The 23,619-nt window shown below is 47.5% G+C and overlaps 1 protein-coding gene across 1 annotated transcript in view; it reads left to right on the top strand.

The window, feature by feature from the left end:
* Positions 1-17,015, top strand: part of CLRN3 (clarin 3) — a 25,235-nt gene extending 8,220 nt beyond the window's left edge. The window contains exons 2-3 of the mRNA XM_044662966.1: positions 8,316-8,495; positions 16,489-17,015. Of these exons, the coding sequence (XP_044518901.1) occupies positions 8,316-8,495; positions 16,489-16,766 (458 nt within the window). The 3' untranslated portion in view covers positions 16,767-17,015. The remainder of the gene's footprint in view (positions 1-8,315; positions 8,496-16,488) is intronic.
* Positions 17,016-23,619: the final 6,604 nt, after the last annotated feature.

Here is a 23,619-nt window from a genome sequence, read left to right as displayed (position 1 = left end):
CCTGGGCAAGTCACTTGACCCCCATGGCCCACCCTTACCACTCTTCCACCAAGGAGCCAATACACAGAAGTTAAGGGTTTAAAAAAAAACAAAAAGAAAAAAGAAAAAAGAAAAAAAAAACATCTGAGTGATGTGAAAGGAGGACAGAGAGGAAAGAGGGAGCTTTCAGCAAATGGCTGCGTGTGTGTGTGTGTGTGTGTGCGCGTGCGCGTGCGTGTGCTCGGTATGAGTTGAAGTCCGCGGCTGAGAGAGTGAGGGGAGGGGGAGTCATTAGAGATTGGAGGGAAAATGAAAGCCTCTGGGAAAGCAGCCGTCGTGAGCGGGTCCTGGATGGATGTAAGAGGCTTCAAAGGATTGGATGGTTTTGAGATTTTTCTCCAGCTCTCCAGAAATGAAGGCAGCAGATGGTGGGAATCATGGAGGGCTGGAGGCTGCAGGCTGGAGGCTGACGAGGAAATCTTTAAGAGAGCGGAGCATCGCGTTGATTCCCCAAGGGGTCAGGATAGGGATGGGAGAAGAGGGTAACGGGGACAGGGCTGTTGGCTGGGGAAAGGTCTGAGGGTCAGAGGGGCTGGAGGTCATGGTGAGGATGAAGAAAAGGGGAAGGGCTGATTAGGTAGAGGGAAAGGTGGGATGATCAAGATAATGAGTGGAGAAAGGCATTTCAGGGTTTGGGAACATGGAAGTGGAACATCTGGGGTTAACCATGAGGTCAAGGGTAGGGCCATCTCTTTGTGGAGCTGAGGTGGAGAGAAGGAGAAGGTCTTGGGAACCGCATAGACATTTTACAAATGGGGAAACTGAGGCTCAGAGATGAAGAGACTGCCTCGCTCGCTGCCACACAGTATAAGATTTAAATTCATTTCCAACACTCCAGGAATTATATTTTCATGAAGCTTTTCAATAATCGCTTGAAGCAGAAGGAATAAAAAGGAAATAGAAGTAAAAAACCCAAGTATTTAACAAAATGAAGAGCACGTAGCCAAGTTCTCCTGCGCCACCCAGCCGAGAGAGGAAGACAAGAGAGCGAGAGGTGGGGCTACACCCAATTTATATCCTCCCAACGTCAGCACGTAAGATGAGGAGAGCGGGGTGCTGGGAAGTGTAGTCTTTAGGGAGGCAGATTCTAATCACCCAACAGAATTGGCATTTGATCCGACATCCTGTGACCCCGCTCTCGTGGGCATCCCCCTCCTGGGGAAACTTATGTTGACGTGATCTCTGTTCGGTGTACAACAACTGGCTGACAAGCCAACTGCTTTGCCTACATGATGCCAAACAGCTCATTGCACTGGTTTTGTGGCCACAGTTCAGTTGGACTTGATGGGGACTGAGAGCCAAGGGGGCGCGAGGCTCCGAAGTGCGTCATGTAAATGCAGCCTGGCTGCCTGAGAGACGCACCCTGCAGGCTGGGCTTTTCTGGAGAGCTTCCTGACTCCCAGAATCAATTTTTGTTGAGCCTCCATGTTCAGTCCAACATGCCCTACTCTGTGCCAGTCGCTGTGCCAGGTGCCGGGGGTATGAAGACAAACCCGAAGTAGCTCCTGCCCTCCAGACGCTTATATTCTGCGGGGAGAGGCGCCATGTCCACGGAAAGAGACCTACAAGACGTCTTCAAGATAAGCTCGGCTCCCGCGGCAACAGGAGGCATCCAAGAAGCTCAGAAACAGAGACGGCAACCCAAAATGGCAGATAAGTGGATCTTGTCTCAATAAAACCCTGAGATTGGAGCCCGAAGGGGCAGGGAGACCGTCTTGTCCAACCTCCCTTCATCATTTTACGGAAGAGACGAGGCCCTAGTGGAGAGGAAGGATCGTGCCCAGAATCGTGTAGTTCAGAAGTAGAAGAGATGAAATTCGAACCCAGATCTTGCAATGCCTGATGCTCTTTCTCCTCCCTAAGGTTCCTCCAATGTACTCCTAGCAGACACCAGAACTCAGACTGGCATGGAGCTTTGCAGGTGACAAAGCCCTTTTCTTACCATGGTCTTGGGAGAGAGGTAGAGCGGGGTTATATCTTAATTTGACAAATGGGGAAACTGAGAGCCAGGGAAGTGAGGTGACCCCCTCAGGGTCCCACGGCTGACACACTAAGCCAGCCCCTCAGTCATGTGGCTAAATCGGTCCTGGTGCTTCCTCCTCCCACCAGCTTGTCTTCTCCAGCACTTTGGACTCCAAATCCTGTTTCATCACTGCTTTTAAGCTTCCTGGCTCAGAACTGGGGGGCTGCTTTCATTTCTTCATCTGGGTTTTGCTCACTCATCTCAGCCAGACCCGGGTTTGGTTGGTTCAAGTACTAGAGTTCTGGAGACCCTCCTCTGGAGCTGATGGGTTCCTCATCCATAATTGGGAGCCCAGAACTCCTGAGAAGCGAGAGGGCCAGAATGGGTCAGAGGCATGACTTGAACTCAGGGCTTCCTGACTCCCAGGCTGGCCTTTGCCAGGCTGCCTGTTACGGGTATTTTACTGTGAGGCTAATTCTTGGCTGATCTCTGATGAGCGGGGGCAGAGGGCAGGGAGCCAAAGAAGCCCTTGGCCTTCAGGGCTCTTTCCTTAATGAAGGGGGAGGCCGGGGGCCCAGGATGTTTCTCACGCGTGAGGAGGAAGCCGTGTCTCCCTGCCAGGGACTCGAGGCTGAGGGGGGAGCCCCGATTTCAGGTTCCCCGGAGCCGGGGCGGCACCCTCTTCTTCAGGGGGATCCAGCGGGAGGCAGCCCGAGCCCGGCGGGTAAATCCTGATGGACGTGCCCAGCGTCAGGGCTCGCCCCGCGGCCAGCGGGGAGACTCGGGCCTTGGAGGGGTGCAGGCAGGGCTCGAGCCTTCCACGCTTCCTCATCCCCCGTGATTTGTGGTCCTCGGCGGCTCCCAGCCTGGAACACTGCAGAGGCCTCGCTTGCATTTAGAAAAGCGTTTGTGGACGCAAATGGCCAGCGAGCAGGCTGTCCGCCATTCTTCTTGGATCGTCTTGGATTGGTTGGAGAAGGACCTGGCAAGGGAGCGTTTAGCCTGGAGCGGAGGAGGTCCAGCGGGCGGCGGAAGCTGGCTCCGGGCACCTGGAAGGCTGCCGTCCCGAGGACAGATCCGTTTTGTTTGCTTGGACACGGAGGTCCCGAACCAAGCTGAGAGGAAGCCGACTTCGGTGGGGGAGGAAGAAAAGCCTCCTCGCCAGGAGGGCCGTCCCAGAGGGGAACGGGCGGCCTCGGGGCCTGGCAGATGCTGCTCTCGTGGAAGGCTCTGGGCAGAGGCCGTCAGGTGCGTCCAGCTGCAGGCCATGGCTAGGGTGGTGGCCATCGTCCATCCGCCCCGATCGCTTGTCCAAGGGTGCGTTTGGGCACTCCGGTTAGGGCGAGACTCCCCCTGCTCCGACAGCCCAGAGGACTCTGCTGGGATCTCTCCTTTGCACGAGTCTCATAGAATTAGGGACTTTGGAGGCCATAGAGCATGACCCTGTCCTGAGCAGGAAGGCCACCTGCAGCCCAGCCGACCAGCGGGAGCCTGACCTAAGCACTGATTAAAGAGGGAGAGTAGAAGATGCTCTAGTTCAGATCCCACTCCCTGATGGTGTGACCTTGGGCAAGTCACTTAACTTCCGTTTGCCTCCGCTTCTTTGACTGTCTGATGGGGATAATAATTGCACTTCCCTTCCAGGTTATTTTTGTGAGGATCCGAGGAGATCATTAATATTTGTGGCCTTTAAAGCACTGCATAATCACTAGCTATTGTAAATATGAAAAATGATAAAGGCTGGTATAAATATATATATTAGTATTTTAATTAAAGCCATGTTGATAGATAAAATCATTAGACCACGCGCTTGTAAGCATTCAAAACTGCCGCCTCCATACTGCCTCCTAGCCAAGCCCTACTCGCCAAAGAAGAGACCACTCCCTCCTAACCCACGAGATTTAAGCGCTCCCCTGCGTCAAGACGTCGGAAACGGAAACCAGTTGGACCATGTTGGATCACGGGAAATGTAGTTTTATACATTTCCCAGATTCACTTGTTACAATTCCCCGTGAGGTCCGGCAAAAAAAAAGGTTAGTCCTTTTTTCTTCGCTGGACCTGTAAAAATAACAGCTTCTAAATTTTTCAGGAATTTGGGGATAAAGAAATAGATGAACAAATGGTTAAAATTAGACGCATTGACAAAAAACCAATTTGGGGGGCTGTCCCCCACTGGCACAACAGTGTACAATTTAAAACAATACATACAACTCAATTTCAACTCCCCATAGTTCAATCAACTGCACCCCAAAGTTCAATTTTTTGTCTTCATGGTACAGTGAAGGCTTTTCAGACATCTTCATGGTGTCTTCACCAAAACAAGTTCGTCATCTGGATTCTGGGGAGATGGCAAGATCCTTATCCTGAAATTATTCTCAAAAGAATTTAAACCTTACATTATAGATTACAAAACATACATTTTCTTCTAAGATTTTATATAATTCCCCGTGAAATTACTCCTAAAAGAGTTAAATAAATATATATTTTCACATTATCGAATTTTAAAAAACTTAACAGATATCCCCGTGAGGTAAATCTTAAACACACCTTTTTTCTAAAAAAGGGTATCTCAGGTCAGGTAAGGATGAGTGGCTGAGTCCTGGGGGTTTATATGAATTCAATTGGCAAAATAAAAAGAATAAAATTCAAGAAAAAAGAAAAAAAAAACATTAACTTGTAAATGTAAAATGTGCAAAAATCTAGGGAAAATAAACTTAGACCTTTGAATGAAGGTCTAATTAAAGTGAATTCCGCAGTGTGCAATTACCCATCCAGGGCCAGGACTTAAGGAAAATGTCTCTCTCTGATCTGACTTATCATCAGCTTTTTAGGGAAGTGAGCCAAGTAAATAACCAATCTTAGGTGCTTTCTAGGAATCTAAGTCGAGGGGACCCACGTCCTCTAAAGTTTTAGAAAAGACTGGGACTCCAGGACTCAAACCCCAACTTCAAGCCCTAATGTATTGGCATAGAACTGCTATTTTGCAGATCTTAGTCAGTCAAGTCTCTGACCATGTGCTTTCTTTAGCACTATTAATGGCTTTCATATTCCCTTCTGGAATCAGAGAGGCATTTAAATCACAGTCCTATAGGCTCAGGTATTTGCTGTAGAATCAGAAAAAGGACAAATAATGATTATATATGTACTTCCAGTACAAGATGAGAAAAAGGAAAAATCAATTGCTCTCATTAAAAAAATGTTTTAAAAATTCAAAAATATATATATAGCTTAGAACTAGAAGGGTTATGTTACCCCAAAAATGAGACTTTCTGTGAGAGAAAGTGGGTTTTACAAAATAGCAGATTCACAATGCACATTCAGATAGAGTACCATTATTTCCAATAGCACATTTTAAAACAATAAACAGTGATGTTCAAAATCATATACTTGTTACAACCTGTAACCCTTGGCAAATGCTGTTATTGCTTCCATAACGAAATGTGATATTTAAAAAAGAAACCTTCTGGATAAGAGTATACAGGAGCTCCTTGACTCTCTGTATTTAAAAAAATCCTGGGTAGGAAATGCTTCTACCCATTTAAGGCAATAATATCTCTTATAATAAAATATATAAAAGCTTTATCCTTTAAGACAACAATTCTTAAGGATTTTAAGTAAAAGTTAAAAAAAGATCTCTTGTAAAATTACAAGGTAATATTCAAAGCATGGAAAACTTTCAAGGTTCTTTGCAATTACCAAGGCAGAATAAATTTTAAAGACATGTGCTCTATAAGATGTTCATAGGTGGTACATATAACCGCATTGTTTCTGATACAGTAAGCTTTAAGTAAATTAGGAAATATAATAACATCATAAGCAGAAACTTCATTAGTGTAAAATGATTCAGTGCAACAGGAAAATCAATGAAATAAGCAAGATTAATTTACAAAACACTAATTAGCAAAATACAGTAAGATACAGTCTTTTTAAAACAGAATTAAAGCTCATTCAGTTCCGAGGTTTTAAAAAGTTCACCCCTGATTTCAATTTAAGGTTCTTTTGATTGAGTTCTGCTGAGTTTAAGGGTTTTTTTTTTTTTAAAGTTCAAAGTTCTGAGCAGTTATGGGGGTGAATATTTCTCCCCTGTGTTCAGTTTTTAATCACAAGCAAGTCTGACATTCAGCCACATTTAGGGTAAACGCTAGGTCCACGTGGTGTCGGGTCATTGTAGAAAATCCCACCTGTAGAGCTTGTGTGGGTGGCTAAATTAGGTCTGTAGAGAAACACGTGGAAGGCTAGAATGTCTCCTATAAGAAAGTAGAGAGGAAGGGGAATATACCCAAATGGTTTGCGTCAGAGCTGAAGCAGTCTCTGGAGGTCTCGATCTCAGCAAAGGCGGCAGGTCTGGGTTCCTTCCCGGAAATCTCAGGTTCTGGAGCTCGGGGTTGAAGGCTGGAAGCGGTCAGGATCAGCAGCAGCAGCAGCAGCAGCAGCACATTGGCTGGGCTCCGGCATTTTAGTTTAAAGCCAAAAGCCCGAATCGGCTGGCCTGACCTCCCTCCCAAGGTGGCTTGGGCTGGACTGGCCGGCTGAGTCCCACTGGAGGCAAAAACGTGCTCTTGCTTTTAGCAAAAGCATGGCAAGGAAAGTCACTTTCCTTTTTTAAAAAAGTGCTCAAAAGAGCTGAGCCAGGCCAAAAAGCAGGCATGGCTATCGTTAGGCTATCTGGAAGATTCGCTTCTGAGACTCTGGGTCCCAGAGCCGCATGGCTTTTTCCTCTTAGGCTATCTAGAAAATTGAGAGTTCGAATTTCGACCTTCTGGTTCGCCAAATTGTAAATATGAAAAATGATAAAGGCTGGTATAAATATATATATTAGTATTTTAATTAAAGCCATGTTGATAGATAAAATCATTAGACCACGCGCTTGTAAGCATTCAAAACTGCCGCCTCCATACTGCCTCCTAGCCAAGCCCTACTCGCCAAAGAAGAGACCACTCCCTCCTAACCCACGAGATTTAAGCGCTCCCCTGCGTCAAGACGTCGGAAACGGAAACCAGTTGGACCATGTTGGATCACGGGAAATGTAGTTTTATACATTTCCCAAATCCACTTGTTACACTATTAATATTCTTGTTACTTGGCTGCTGTAGACTGTGAATTGTCTATAGCTCCCTGTGGACCTGGCTGTTATTTCTCGCTGGTGAATTTTATCCCCTGGGAATTCTGGGTGTCTCCACCACTCTTCTTAGATGGCAGCTTTTCCCTGTGGGCTTGCAGCTGATAAAGTTCAGGCAGCTTCTCTCCCTTCCTTCTTTTTCCTTTAAAGGCTTTGGATAGCATCAATGGACTCCTGGGCAGGACCCTTCTGAGCAGCCCCTCCATGTGGGCTCCATTTCTGGCCATGAGCCCATCATTCTTTTTTTTTTTTTTTTTTTTTTTATAACCCTTGTACTTCGGTGTATTGTCTCATAGGTGGAAGAGTGGTGAGGGTGGGCAATGGGGTCAAGTGACTTGCCCAGGGTCACACAGCTGGGAAGTGGCTGAGGCCAGGTTTGAACCTAGGACCTCCTGTCTCTAGGCCTGGCTCTCAATCCACTGAGCTACCCAGCTGCCCCCACGAGCCCATCATTCTTACATTTTAGGGCGAGATCCAGAAATCCAAGAGCTTCTCAAACAATGGGTCCTTGACCAGAGGGGGCTTCCTTTGAGAATAATGAGTTTTTAAAGGGTTTTCCCAACAAGTCTTAGAATAGAAGAACATTGGGTAGCTCACTGGATCGAGAATCAGGCCTAGAGATGGGAGGTCCTGAGTTCAAACTGGCCTCAGCCACTTCCTAGCTGTGTGACCCTGGACAAGTCCCTTGAGCCCCATTGAATAGCCCTCACCGCTCTTCTGCCTTGGAACCAATGCTGTCAGAGGTGGAAAAGCGCTACTAGCAGCCCCTTCCTCTCCGAGATCCTGTGAGAAGAAAAGGAGATTCTCATAGTAGATGCCGTAGAGATCCTGTTCTCTTCCCATCCTCTGCTTCCTTCTGTTTCTGCCTGTCCTTCCATCAGGTTCTAAGCTGGCTGAGGGGAAGGTAGGTGCGGGGCCGTCTCATGGCTCCATCGTGGCTGTTGCTGGCCAGCTGAATCCATTTCTCGGGGTTTTTCTCCCCGGACGTGTGGGATGGGTCTAATTCTGGAAGCCTCGGCCTGTCTAGAACTTCCTTGTCAGTAAAATGGCTTTTCCCTCTGGGCCTCAGGCTCCTTCTCTGGAAAACCAAGGGGTGGCGCTGAATGGCATTAGAGCTCTAAGCCGGGGGGCACCCCCGAGTACCAGGGGGGTGCCGGGCTCTTCTTCCCCTAACGGGCGCCGTTTCTTTTTCAGTGTTGAAGATTCTGCCCGCCGTCTCTCCAAGAAGTCTCCACTTGGTGGTCATCGCCTTCCTGTTCCTCGGCTTGTTCACCTCGCTGCTGAGTTCCGGGCTGACACTCTTCAATGCCGTCAGCAATCCCTACCAGACCTGGCTTGGCCCCACCAGCATTTTCGTTTGGAATGGACTCAACAGTAAGTGCGGAAACCCTGCTCTGAATCAGGCGGGCCCGCCTCTTCTGTCTGTCTGTCTGTCTCTGAAGAGCCTCCCTCCCCCTCCTTACACCCCCACATCCCCTTCCCCACCCCCCTCTCTCACCCATCTTTACTGTATAACTATAATCAAACTGACTCTGGAGACAGGATTGGGCAGGAAAGGGTGTGTCCAGGCATGCCTATGGGAATTGTGGGAAAAGGTGCTCCCTGGCCGGACCGCCGTCCCCCGCAGGTTGTTGTGAGGGCGGAAGGAGCCGAGGAAGGAAGGAAGGACAGGAACATTTTCCTGGATAAGCATTTTACAGATTTCCCAGTTGATCCTCACAGCCACCGAGGCAGGGAGGAGCAATTATCGTCCCCTTTTAAAGTTGAGGAAACCGAGGCAGAAAAAGGTTAAATGTCTTGACCAGTAGCTGAAGCTGACTTTGAACTCAGGTCTTCCTGGCTCCCGTCCCATAGCGCTGTGTAGGGGGCTCCCTCCGGGCTGCCCCGTAATATATGTAAAGATGACACGTCCGGGAGTTTGCCAACCTGAAAGCTCAGCAGAAATCAGTCTGGTGAGGATGACGACATTCTCCTGATGATTCTACGGTGCGTGTTCATCGTCTTTGTCGTCGTCCTCATCACAGCTGACTGCCTCGGCCTTGGTCGGCCCTCTGCAAAGGCGCCACGTCCAGCCACGACTGCTGAGTGTGCTCACTTAGGAGCTGCCCCGTTGGGGGGGCCTTGGCCCCTCTACCTCGCCTTGTGCCCCTCCCGCCATCCACTGCCGCCATCTTCCTGTCACTTGGCCCAAACATTTAGGCTTCAATAGCCCTACTTTCTCTTCTCTGTATTTCTTAGAACTCTGGGAAGTCTTCTCAAATAAACGATCCCCCTCCTCCTGGAGGGAAGCAAGGATCGATGGACCCTCTTCTGGCTCTGCTGTCCATCAGGGTCACTCCCTGACCAAAGCGTCTGTCCCTGCTCGTCACTCTCTGTAGGTTTTCTCTCCTCGTGGGGGATTGCAAGCCTCTCGAGGGCAGGGACAGTATTTGACCGAGTAAGCGCTGGATTGGTGCCAGTCATTCATTCATGCACTTCTTCCTGTCTGGCCTGAGACTAGAGGAGTTTGGGGAGAATCTCAGGCCTGGCCTTTCTCTGGACCTCTTGGAGCGAGTTGAGGAAGCAGCGCTTAGGCCCTTCCCGCATCCCAGGCCTGAGCTCAAACACGTGAAGAAACGAGTCGGATGTCTAAGAACACAAGCCATTCCCCAACTCATAAATGGTCAAAGGATACGAGCAGGCAGTTTTCAGAGGGAGAAATCACAGGCCTGTTTCTCCGAGTTAGACGGAAGAACGTAAATGGATGGAAGCCAGAGAGGAAGAAGGCGCCATGATGTGGAGAGAGAGCAATACCTGGACTCGAGAAGTCCTGGTTCAAATCCCGCCTCTCACCTGCAACTTGCTGTGTTACTGCAGGCAAGCTGTTTAAACCACAAGAAACCTCAGTTTCCCCACCTGTAGAAAAGGGACAATAATAGCACCAAACTCCCAGGATTGTTTCCAGGCTCAAACGAGATAAACCGTGCGAAGCTCTCCGAAAGGCTAACAGAGTTGTGTCCTCTAAGGCCCAGGCATGGATACTGTGACTGCAGATGTCCACCTTCAGACACAAGAGCATGGGGGACAGTGGGGGGGAGTGGGGGCGGGGGGCTGGGAAGGCAGGACCCGAGGCCAGACAGAAGCCCAAACCACTGGCCCATCTTCTCCTCCCAGGAGCTGGTACGAGGCAGGGGTTGTGCCTCCTCTCTGGAATTCACGAGTTCAAAGCCCAGACTTAGCCATGGAAGTTTGGCTTTTTTCATCTTGCAAACCTTCCTCTGATTCAACCTCTATAAAAGGTTTCACAAGGGGATAATGAGGGATAATGAAGGTTTGGACTCCACTTAATGAGTGTCAGAGAAATGGGTTTTCGGGAAAGGGCGAATGATTAAGAAAGCAGATCGCTTCATTGGAAGCCCGATGGTGGCCCCGGAGCCTCGTGGGGGACTGTCGGCCATACACAAAGTCCCTCTAATGAGGAGCCTTTGGGAGAGGGATTTGGAGAAGGCCTTTGGGTGCCCGTCGTGCTGAACGTCTGTTCTAGGCAAGTCATGGAATCCCCCGATCTGGTTGTGAGTGACCTCCGGGGCTGCTTAGTCCAACCAACCAGCATCATTGGACATCCTCCTGAAGGCCTTCACTGACCTCTAAATGCATGTGCACAGGCTTTGGAGAGGAGCCAAGTCTTTTCATGTAGAGGGTGGGGGGCCCAATATTGCAGCCTAGAAATTCCTTACACTGATGCCAGCCTGCCATCTTCTGTACATGGTAGCTTGATAGCTCTCTCTCCAGAGACCAAGATTAAGTAACTGGCCCATAGAGACCTAGCAAGTACAAGTCAGAGGCAGAACTTGAACCCAGGTCTTCCCGACTCTCTCCATTTCAACAAGCCGATAACCTTCTGTTCAAGAGAGAAAAAATAGGGGGGCAGCTGGGCGACTCAATAGATTGAGAGCCAGGCCCAGAGACAGGAGGTCCTGGGTTGAAATCTGACCTCAGACACGTCCTAGCTGTGTGACCCTGGGCAAGTCACTTAACCCTCATTGCCTAGTCCTTACCACTCTTCTGCCTTGGAATCAATATCCAGTATTGATTCCAAGACAGAAGGTGAGGGTTTAAAAAGAGAGTGAAAAAATTGTTGGTGGGAAGCAGTGGAAAAAGAAATCTTTAAGAAATATGTTCAAAAATATGCCCTGAAGGAATGATATTCCCCTGCTCAATAACCTCTAATGACTCCCCATTGTTCACAGAGAAAAAGTTTTGCTTCCTTATCTGGGTAGTTAGAACCCTCTGGCCCCACCAAGGCCCAATGGGAAGAGTCTAGTGGGACTTGGAGTCAGAAACATCTGAGTTCCTGCTTCAGATACTTACTAGATGAATGACATTAGCCAAGTCATTAAACCTTTCTCAATCTTGCTTTCCTCATCTGTAAAATGGGGATAAAAAGAGCAGCTGACTCACAAAGTTGGTGTGAAGATCTGCAGATATAAACCAAATTAATTCAAAGAAAGAAAAATAACAAAATTCCCAGATGGAGGAAAAGTGGGAATGAAGGGGATATTTCAGTACCAGACTCTGAATTATAGTCTAAATGGGTGCCATTTTGACATTTGATGTTAGGTTAAAAAAAAAAAAATAGGAAATTAATGGAATGAACTAAGTAAGCAAAACCATGAGCAACTGTAAAAAATGGTGCAGTGATGGGTAAAGCCAAGATCATAAATTCCTGGGCGACACTCTCCCTATTTTGCCAAACTTCTGGGGCAACTGGAAAGAAGTTTGGCAGAAATAGGTTGAGACTGCCATCTAATGGGACTTGCCATTCATAAGCTCTCAAGGGCTACCTGAGAATGTCAAAGACCACATTATTAGAACTTACAAGTGCTGAAGACAAATGGAGGGAAGGAGTTAGAGCTTTGATGAGAAGGGAAAATTCTTAGCCAGGCAAGAGAGAGAGAGAGAGAGAGAGCTGATCACAAATGTTAGGGAAAGAACTCGGATCTGTGATTCTTTGGCTTAGGGAATTCCGATGGGAGGAAACTCCCTCCGTCAATGCTGATTGGCACTTTTTCTACAATTTTTAGTCTAGAGTGGTGGAGAGCACTGAGAGTGTGATCACTTGCTCAAGATCTCACAGCCAGTATGAAGTAGGACTAGAACCCGTATCTTTCTAGCTTCAATGTCACCTACAAAGCATCTCTAAAACGGTGCTATTTCTTCATGAAAGAGAGAGAACTTTCATGACAAAACATTTTTCAAATGGTATTTGAATGAAATCAATGAAGATAGAAAAAGAAACAAAATATTTATATTAAACATCATCCATAGAAGCCCAATATCCAGAACATGTAAATGATACGTATTTAACACCAAAAATTATTTCTTAATAGCCAAGCAATCAAAGTTAGGGACAATTTTCTTTAAAACTTTTTTTCAATGAACAAAAATTTATTTTTTTTCCTGTCTTCTACTTTACCTCATTGGGGGAAGGCGGCAGGAAACTCATCAGATAAGTATGGTAAATTAAGACAAATTCACTCACGTATATCTCTATTTCTATCTACCCATCTACCTGTCTGTCTGTCTATCATCTATCTGTCTATCCATCTATCCATCTGTCTGTGTCTATCATCTATCTGTCTATCATGTGTCTATCCATCTATCTATCTGTCTATCATCTATTTGTCTATCCATCTATCTATCTGTCTGTCTGTGTCTATCATCTATCTGTCTATCATCTGTCTATTCATCTGTCTATCTGTCTATCATCTATTTGTCTATCCATCTATCTATCTGTCTGTGTCTATCATCTACCATCTATCTGTCTATCCGTCTATCCATCCATGTATCTATCTGTCTGTCTATCATCTATTTGTCTATCCATCTATCTGTCTATCTGACTGTGTCTATCATCTGTCTGTCTATCATCTATTTGTCTATCCATCTATCCATCTATCTGTCTATCATCTATCTATCCATCTGTCTATCCATCTATCTGTCTATCTGACTGTGTCTATCATCTATCTGTCTATCTGTCTGTCTATCATCTATTTGTCTATCATCCATCTGTCTATCTATCTATGTATGTCCCTCTATATAAATAAAGGTGCCTCTAGAGATATAGACACGTATCCCCATCTATCTCTCCATCTCTCTCTCTAGCTACTCATAGGGATATACGTCACTCTGCAACCTCTCTGTCAGGAGGCAAGTCCTCCTTAGGACAGGATGCTTCACGGAGGGTCCTCTGGAATTGTGGTTGGCCATTGCGTTGATCAAAGTAGCATAAAGAACTTTTAAAAAGAATTATCGATCACTAATAAGAAGAAAACTAAATGAAAGCAACTCAGAAGTCTGGCCACATACCTTGTAGATTGGCAAAGCTGACAACAAATGGAAATAGTCAGTGGAGGGGCTTTGGGGAAATGGGCGCCCAGTTGGCAGAGCTCTGAATTGTCCCTACTATTTTGGATATCAACTCACAATTTTTTCAAAAAAGTGATCAAAGTCTTCATATCCTTTGATCATCCAATTCTACTTTGGTTTGACAGGGTCCAAAAGAGAAATGAAGCACATTTTAAAATGTACATTATATATGTAATATTTATTGATTATTTCATGTTATAACAAATTTCCTCACAAGTTTTTCTGAGGTTTATGATTGAACTTAACTCCCTCCCTCCCTTCCCTTCCCTTCCCCCTCCCAGTGCTGGCAGGCAATTCAATCTGGATTATACGTGTATTATCATGTAAAACATATTTCCATATTGTTCATTTTGGTAAGTGAGTGACCTCATAAAACCCAAACCCCAAAACATAAACCGAAATACACAACTGAAAAATCGTCTGCTCTCATCTGCATTCTGACTCCAACATTTCTTTCTCTGGAGGTGGAGAGTAATTCTTTGTCACAAGTCCCTCTCGTCCTGAATCATTATATTGCCAATAATAGCTAAGTCTTTATAACAGTTGATCATTCCACAATATTGCCTTTGCTGTGTACAGTGTTTTCCTGGTTCTGCTCATTTCACTTTGCATCAGATCCTGTAGGTCTTTCCAACTCTTTCTGAAATTATTCTGTTTGTCATTTCTTAAAACACGATAGTATTCCATCACCACCATATACCACAATTTGCTCAGCCATTCCCCAACTGATGGACATCTCTCAGTTTCCAATTCTTCACCACTACAAAAAGAGCTGCTATAAATACTTTAATACACGTAGCCCCTTTTCTCACTTTTAAAAAAAATCTCTCTGGGGATACAGATCTGGTAGTGGTATTACTGGATTAAATAAAGGGCAGGCATTTTTTATAGCCTTTTGGGCATCATTCCAAATTGCCTTCCAGAATGGTTGGATCAGTTCACAGCTCCACCAGCAATGCATTAGTGTCTCAATTTTGCCACATCTCTTCCAATATTTATCATTTTCTTTTACTGTCAAGAGTAGCCAGTCTGATAGGTGTGAGTAGGAAGGTATCTCAGAGTTCTTTCAATGTGCATTTCTCTAATCAGGAAGGATTTAGAACATTTTTTTTTCATATGATTATTGATAGCTTTGATTTCTTCATCTGAAAACTGCTTATTCATATCCTTTGACCATTTTTCAATTGGGGAATAGCTTGTATTCTTATAACTTTTATTTAATTCTTTATATATTTCAGAAATGATTTCCTTATTGGAGAAATTTGTTATAACATTTCCCCCAGTCTGTTGCTTCACTTCTAATCTTGGTTTCATTGATTTTGTTTGTACAAAACCCTTTTCATTTAATATAATCGAACTTATTCATTTTGTATCTTGTAACGTTCTCTGTATCTTGTTTGGTCTTAACTTCTCCATCGATCATCCACGTAAACTATTTAGTGTTCTCCTAACTTAGTTATGGCATCACACTTTATATCTAAGCCATATATCCACTTTGACCTTATCTGGGATGAGGATGTAACATGTTGGTCTATATCTAATTTTTGCCAACCTGTTTTCTAATTTTCCCAGCAGTTTTTGTCAAATCGTGAGTTCTTATTCCAAAAGGTGGGATCAAATGGATTTATCAAACACTAGACTGTTGCGGCCATTTACCCGTACTCTGTTCCATTGATCCACCCTTCTATTTCTTAGCAGCTAATACCGGATTGAAGAACGTTTTTGTGGTAGCAAAATCCAAGCAAGAACGTTGGTGGCCATTAGTTGGGGGAATAACTGAAAAATCTGATATATAAATATTACTGTGTAGCAAGAAATGAAGAATTCAGAGAAACCTGGGCAGATTTACATGAATTGATGCAGAATGAAATAAGCAGGATCAAAAGAAAAACCGTACAATGGTGGAAACAATGTAAGAGAAAAGAAGGCTACTAAAAAGAAGCCTATTTCGGAGGAACTGGAACATTATTCATGTTCCTGGAGAATATATGTTTTCAGACAAGTTCCTTTTATTTTTGTTTAACCATATTTTTTTGTTATCAGAGAGGATCTGATCTGAGGGGGAAGAGATCTTTATACATGACTGTGTTGTAAAAAGAAAAGCCTTTGGGTTTATTTTGAAAAATAAACAAACAAAAAAAAAAACCCCAAAAGACAAAAACAAACCAAACTCATATGGAGAGACAGTGAGAAAGAGAAAGGCCTTATTACATAAATACTGGCTCCCTATGACCTCTAGGATCAAAAACAAACAAAAAATTTTTTTTCTCTTTTTTGCATTTAAAGCCCTTCCCAACTAGGCCTTAAATGACCAGTCTAACCCATGATTTAAATTATGCCCCTTCTTGAACTCTATGGTGTAGCCAACACTTTACTGCTATTCCTCATGCACTGTCTCCCACCTCTGAACTTTTGCACAGGCTGTGCTTCCTGCCTGGAACTCATTCCCTTCTCTCTTCACACACAGACACATACACACACATCATCATCATCATCATCATCATCATCATCATCATCATCATCCCACTTTATTTCTTTGTCACCTTCCTGAGGGTTGGGTCGGACTCCCAGTCCCCTAGTACAGTGCCAGGAGTAGGCTGGCTAATTGGTGGATAGGCGGGAGTTAATCCGAGCAGCATTCCCTTCTCTCAGGCTCAGTAAAGGTCAGTTGAATGAAAGGATGAATAACTAAATGGATTAAAAGCTGAAGCTAAGCTTTCCTCGGGGTGGTGCCCTGCCTTCGGGGAGCTTCCAGTCTAATGGGACAAATGGCAGCCCAGAAGTTCGGGCCGCGCTAAGTGTCCGCTGGATTCAGGGCTGGGCGGGGCGGGGCGGGTGTTCCGGGCTCGAATCCCGGTAGTGGAGGGTCTCCCTAGGGCCAGACTAGGGAAGCAGGGTCTCTCGCGGACTCCCCGGCCCAAGCCCGGGCACTCAGCTCCGGGTCCTTCTCTTCTCCCCGCAGTGACCCTGACGGTGCTGGCCATGGTCCAGTTCGCCGTGAACGCGCAGGCCAACGGGCTCTCGAGAGCGCTGTGCTCGGCGCTTTACGCGGCGCAAGGCTACACGTACGGGCCGGCCGTCCACCAGTACGAGTACCCGTTCTGGCTGCTGCTCCTGGTCCTGTTCTTCAACGTGGGCACCGTCGTCGTCGTCGTTTTCTACCAGAACGCCCGCTACCAGCGGAAGCAGGAGCGCCGGAAGCCCCTGGAGAATGCGCCCCGGGACGGGATTCTGTTCTAAAGCCGGCTCTCTGCGCTGCCGCCCCGACGGACCCCACAGCCGAGGCGTTGGGCGTCTCCTCCAGCCCCAGCTGGTTCCTGGGCGGGCTCTGCGGCCCCGGGGCTCCCTCGGTCCTCCCCCGTGGCCGGCCCTCGCTCCTTCCGGCGCCCCCTGGGGGTGGCTGGAGGGACTTGGCCTTCTCTGAGCTGAATCCCCGCTGCTGTATTCGCCAATAGAATGGAAGCTCCCGGAGGGGCGATGCGCTCTTTCCTTGGTGGTCTCTGTGTCTGTCTCCGGAGCCAGCCCAGCCTTTGCTTTGCGTCATTTCCCCAATTTCACCCACTGCGTGTCTTTGGTCTTTTGGTCCATTCTGGCCTCGCGAGGGAAGCTTTCCTAAGGTCCGGGGTTAAGGCGGGTCTGGCTTGCCTTTCGGGAACTCTGGACCCCTTTAGAAGGACCCTCTCCTGAGGATCAGCCCTAGAGGCATCTCCGAAGGCGCGATTAGAAATAGTGCCTTCCCTGGGCCCTCACTGAAGCTATTTACGAAGGAAGCCCCAAAGGGCCAAGAGAGTCGGGTGTCCATGCACACAGTCACGCGTTGCTCAATACTTTGGATTTAGAGGGGGCGGAGGGGCAAATGAAAGGACCGTGGACGGTGGGGCAGGCTTTGTGCCTGAGGTGGAAGGAGCCCTATTTCCCAGGGTCCTCCCTAGCTCTAGATATTCTGTTTATAAAGGTGTATGTGGGAGGGGGCCGCGGGGCAGACCCGGAGGGGCATTGGAGGTCTGAGAGGTTTGCTCCAGGCCCTCAGCTCTAGCTAGGAGCTAAGGGGCTAAAGTCAAGGCCAGAGCCGGCTCCAAATGGTTAAGAGACAGAAAGCCCACCGAGACGATTTAGAACTCCTGGAGGAAGTGAAAAAGCCCAGACACTCCAGAGACCAGCGGCTGGTTCCACTGCCCTTCTCTTCACATCTAGACTCTTTGGAAATGGCCATGTAGACATGACAGCCATGGGCAGCTCCAGAAGCTCAGTAACTCCGGCCGGAGGGAGGCGCATCTCAGATGTCTCTGACAAATGGTCCTCTATTTGGACTTACTCCATGACCTCCGGTGAGGGGGAGCTCCCCCCCCCCAAGAGCCCATCCCCCTCTTCCTGACTCTAATAATAACCAGCATGTTCTTCCCAACATCAAACCCAAGTTTTCCATTCAAGACTTCTCTCAGTGTTCAACTTAGTGGTAGGATTTGGGGATCTGGAGCTTCTGGGTGCTCCTAGGTCATGTCATCCAATCCCCTGATTTGACAGAGAAGGAAACTGAGGCCCCTTGAGGGGAAATAGACTGGCTAAGGAAAAACACTGGAAATGGGCTCAATTCTACAAAGTGTTTGTAGCTTTGAATGTAACTTGTGGCCCAATTGTTCACGGGACCTAAAGACTGTGAATGTTCACCAAGAAAACATGGAAGATACAGGGGTCAGAGGGTTATTTTAGAGCCCAGGAAGGTAGAGATGACAGAGACAGAGGCAGATGGATGAGAAATGGAGGGCGGATACACGGTGGACAGATATATAGACAGACAGATAGAAATGTGCTGGATCGGCAAACATCATAGACCTATTTCTAGTCATCTTTCACCAAGACTCTGGTGACATGTGTGAGCCCTTTGTTTCACCAATTCTAAATATAGTTAAGGGAAATGACAGCCAGCAATTTCAGTTCTAATGGCATAATTAAAACAAAACTTATTATAAATCTAAATATGGTCAGAGGCTTCCTGGGTCTGTGACATCCCGGGAAATCAGGGCATCAAAGTTCAAAATTCAGTTCAGCTCAGTTCAATTCAATTCCACAAACATTTATTAAGCACCTTCTGAATACACCTGCGACAGGTATAGCCTCAGCAGCTTTCTAGTAGACCGTTTCATCCAGGGGTGTCGGGGGCTCCTTGCCAGTGGACCCCCAGATCTCACTAATCTATGTCACATTCTTCTGCCTTCTCTCTTGGAGATACGAATAAGAAAGGACATTTTGCTTGGCCTCATGACTGGTAGAAGTGTGTGTGTGTAGTGACCAAGTGATCAGGTTGCTGGGGCTGTGGGGCTCAATCAGAGTCCCTGGGAGAAACATCAGGAGACCCAGCAATATGGGGGTTCTTGGGACACTTGGTAGGGCTGGGGAAGGAAGGGAAGGACCCACAAGCCCTTCACAATTCCTCCCTCATCCTTCAGTAGGGTGGGGTTCCTAGCAAGCTCGCCACTAAAATCAAATCAGCCCAAATGAGAGAATATTTCTAAAATGTGCTTAGCACAGTGCCTGGCCCATAGGAGGGGATGCATAAATGTGTATTTCTTCCATTCCCTTATTCCCTATTACTAGCCCTTCCTGCTTTCCTTCTCCACCCCCAGAGAAGGGAAGGGTTTAAAAAGTGAGTAACTAAGGAAGCTAGGTGGCTCAGTGAATAGGGGGGTGGGGTGGGAACCTGGGTTCAAATCTGGTCTCAGACACTTCCCAGCTGTGTGACCCTGGGCAAGTCACTTAACTCCCATTGCCTGGCCCTTACCACTCTTCTGCCTTGTAGCTTTGAATGTAACTTGTGGCCCAATTGTTCACGGGACCTAAAGCCTGTGAATGTTCACCAAGAAAACATGGAAGATACAGGGGGACAGTATTGCCTCCAAGATGGAAGGTGAGGGTTTAAAAAAAAATAATAATAATACTGGCTGGCGTCTATGCAGGGCTTTAAAACCTGCAAAACAATCGGCAAACAGGATTTCATTTTGTCTTCATACAACCTGGGGAAGTAGGTGTTGTCTGTCACGGATGAGGAACCAGAGGAAGAGTCTGAGTGGCTTGTCCTGGGTCCCAGCACCAGCAAGTGTCTGAAGCCCGACTGTCAGTTCCTTAGGTCTTCCTGACTCCAGGTAGTGATCTACCCGTTGCAGCCTGAGCTGCCTTATGGCAGAGCCTCAAAGCCCCAGCAATGCACCCCACGCCACCCCCAACACAGTCCCTCTCCAACTCGGTCCATTGAAATTCTTCTCTTGCTTCAAGACCCAACTCAGGGGCTGTCTCTTCCATGAAGTATTCCCTGATTTCTCCCTTCCTCCCCATTCCCCAGTGACCTCTCCTCCTAAGATTCTGCTGGAGCCTTTAGTGTGGCTTCTCCCATTCTACCTTATGTGATACTGTGCTTAGGTATTAGGTAAGCGTCCATTCTCTCATCCTCAGTAAAATACCAACTCCTGGAGGACAGGCGCCATTGTTGCTTCCTTCTTTTATCCCCTCCCTCGCTCTGGCTGTTCTACACGCAATGCACACTTAATAAAGGTTTCTGGTTCATTGAATGGCAGTTCCTGCTCTCCCACCCCCGTGGCGTGTGCGTGTGCGTGTTTCTCTCTTCATATATGTCTGTATGAATATGTGCATGTGGACAGAATCCCGTATCCACGTGCAAGCTATTTGCTAAATGATCGTCCTCTCCACACTGGGAGTGGCTGTTCCCCTGGGACAAAGGGACCCGTACACTGTTGGGAAAATACAAAACCCATAAAAAAAGGACACACTAAATGGGTAGAGCTTGAAGGGCTACCAAAAATCCTTGTCCAAAAGATGCTCTCGAGAGTAACCCCAGGATTGGTGGGGAGAAGGGGGAACGGGAAGGGAGCAGGGATCATAAGAAGTAAGGAGGAAGGGGCAGCTGGGTAGCTCAGTGGATGGAGAGTCAGGCCTAGAGACGGGAGGTCCTGGGTTCAAATCTGGCCTCAGACACTTCCCAGCTGTGTGACCCTGGGCAAGTCACGACCCCCATGGCCCACCCTTACCACTCTTCCACCAAGGAGCCAATACACAGAAGTTAAGGGTTTAAAAAAAAAAAAAAGAAGTAAGGAGGGGCAAAGAGACTTATTTCTAAGGAGCAACAAAAGAAGCGAGTTTGACCAGAACATAGACTAGTGAACAAAAGTCAAAGTCAGCCTCTGGAGGGACACCTGAGACTGGAAGGACTTGAAGAGCTGGTATTTTGTCTTTGAGGTAACAGGGAGCCACTGGTGTTCTGGAGCAGGGGAGGGACATACGTGGATTTAGAAATATCAGTTTGGCATCTGTAATGGGAAAAGGGTAGAGATAGGGTAAGATTTTCAAAGGGAAATAGAGAATGACAATAAGCTGTTTTACCGAAAGCAAAAACACATCTGGGTGGAGGGGAGAAGAGATGGGAGTGTGTGTGGGTGACGATTGCTCCAGTCCAGGCACAGGTGAGGAAGATCCGAGATGGTGGAGCCCTGAGTGAAGAAGGAGGGAAAGATAAGGGTGACTGGATTGATAAGACCCAGAAAAGAAGTGCCTAAGTGGAGTAAGGAAAAGGAAAGAGTCAAAAGCAAGCCAGCAGATGTGAACTGAGAGGAGAGGAAGGGCGGGAACTTAGGGAGATGGAATGGGTTCTGAAAGAAAGATCGTGAATTCGAGGTGCTCGTGGGGCATCAGTGAGATTCATCAGTAGGTGATGGGGAGTGAAACCTAGAGAGGGTTCAGAAATCAAGAGGACTTGTGCCATCTGTCTTAGGCCAAAGGTATTTTTCAGTGGAGAGAACTGGGGTCCAGAGGTTCAGTGACTTGTCCAAGGACACGCTGAGAGTTCTCGGGAGAGCTGTGACAGGTGCCCAGTCCTTGTGAGTCCTCGGTCAGGCCACTTTCTACTGGACTCAGAGCCATACTGGGTCTGAAGGTTTCTCGTCTCAGTCACCTTGATCCTCCATCTTCTGTTGGCTCGGAGTGACTTGTGGGTTTATAGCTTAGATCAGTGATTCCCAAAGTGGGCGCCAGCGCCCCCTGGTGGGCGCTGCAGTGATCCAGGGAGGCGGTGATGGCCACAGGGGCATTTATCTGTCCTATTAATTGCTATTAAAATTTTTTAAAAATGAATTTCCAGGGGGCTAAGGAATACTTTTTTCTGGAAAGGGGGCGGCAGGCCAAAAAAGTTTGGGGATCGCTGCTCTAGAGCATTTCCAGGCTTTGATGGCCCCACACAGATTCTCAAAAGAAAAGGACAACCTTGACTCATTCCACTCTCCCTCAGGAGTAGAACTGAAACGTTGGTGGATCATCAGAGTGGATTTTTCTCATTCTAATTGCCCAGAAAATGAATAGTGCGGGTAACCCTGCGGGCAGGCACATATCGTGCCCCGTCCACACTTTTACGCATTGCTGTGGCTGAACGCATTCACACTCCTCCACCCCCCACGAGCTTGAAGTAAATATGAGCTGGAGAACCTGGAAGAGCAAAAGGAGAAAGCACTGGCAGGAGTCATGAATTCTCCCCCAGTGGTCAAGCCAAGGGAGGCCCTTCCTCTTCCCCAGCCCAGAGCATCCCCAGGCCTGGGAGCCTCCATTTAGAGGGCCGGCTGGGCAGCAGCATCGATCTGACTGGCCTCTTATCTTCCGGAGGCAGACTAAAGCCCAGAGAGGCCGCCTCATCATGGCCAGCATTTACGAAGCACCTACTATGCGCTCAGCACTTTATGAATAGAATTTCCTTTGATCCACCCAACAACTCTTCCTGTTTGTGCCTTTCTTATCCCCATTTTACAGTTGAGGAAACTGAGTCAAGTAGAGGTTAAGTACCTTGTTCCAGGACACACAGCCAGCAAGTGCCGAGGTCTCTAACTGTCGCACCATTGGCTGTCTAGGGGGTCCTGAGGACTATCCTCTGAACCAGAGCAACGGCTCCTCCTTGGGTGGAAAGAGAAGAGAGTGGAGCCATTGTGTCAAAGAAAGGGAAGGGGCGTCCGGGCCCCTCAGCTTCATGTCACTGAGATACAAGGAGGTGCCATCCCTAGTGAAGCCAGGGATGAGTCCTCCCGAAGAGCCGGGGGCTGCCATCACTTACTGACCAGCCAGGGTGGCTTTGTCAGAGGGGACATCATCTTCCCATGGCAGGAAGGAGTCATTCCAAGCAGACAAAGGCTAGCCTGGCATTTAAAATGTTCCCCCTTCCAATAGAGATCAGTTCTCCTTAGTTCCCCTTCATACTTTATATCCTGGCCACATTGTACTGCCAGATGTTCTCCAAAATAACATGCCATGTCCTTCCTCCATGCCCTTGCCTAGGCAGTGCCTCATGCCTGGAATGCCTTCCCTCCCCCTCTGCCTCTGAATCCTTAGCTTCCTTGAGAGATCCGCTCAGGGGGCCTCTGCAGGGGAAGCCTTCGGATTCCTTCCATCTTCTCTTCTTTCCTTTGACTTATTTGTGTCTCTTGCATCTGCATCGTGACACCAGGAATGGGTCCTCATTTTTGCCCTCGTGTCCCCAGCACAGAGGATGGGGCTTTGCATCCCGAAGGCTCTTAATGGTCAACGTGTTCGCCATTTATTTTAAAGCCCCTTTGGAGGGCTCGAGCATGGGGAGAGGCAGAGAGTTCGTGGCCTTCCACTAGACTTGATCTATGGGAAAGAAAAGCCTGCAGAGAAATCGAGTCCGGCCTTGAGGAAGGCTGGGAGGCTCCCTGGCCTGGGACTGAATGTCAGGAAAGTGAAAAGGGCGAAGGTTTTAGAATTCCGGGTCCCACGGGTGACCCGAGACAAAGAGGAGCTCTGAGAATCCCGAGGACTCCAGGAAGCCCTCCCTGAGCGCATGCAGTGAGAAAGCTCATTCGGGACCCAGTTCTGAGAGTCATCATCAGGCTGGTCATTGGTCCGGAAAAGCAGCAGCACCTGCCTGCGGTGTTAGAGTGAAAAGCAAAAGAGGACGCTTGGACCCAAAGGGCCCAGCAGGATCTGAGGTTATGCCCGAGGAGTCCCCACAGTGTGAAAGAGCTCGCTGCAGTCAGGGGAAGTCAGAAGGCTTGAGTTCAAGTCCCACCTCTCCCACTTACCAGCT

This window comes from Gracilinanus agilis, chromosome 2, assembly GCF_016433145.1.
Source record: "Gracilinanus agilis isolate LMUSP501 chromosome 2, AgileGrace, whole genome shotgun sequence".
In the NCBI taxonomy this organism is placed as follows: Eukaryota; Metazoa; Chordata; class Mammalia; order Didelphimorphia; family Didelphidae; genus Gracilinanus; species Gracilinanus agilis.
Note: the sequence above shows the minus strand (reverse complement) of the source record. Positions and strands in the feature narration are given on the sequence as shown.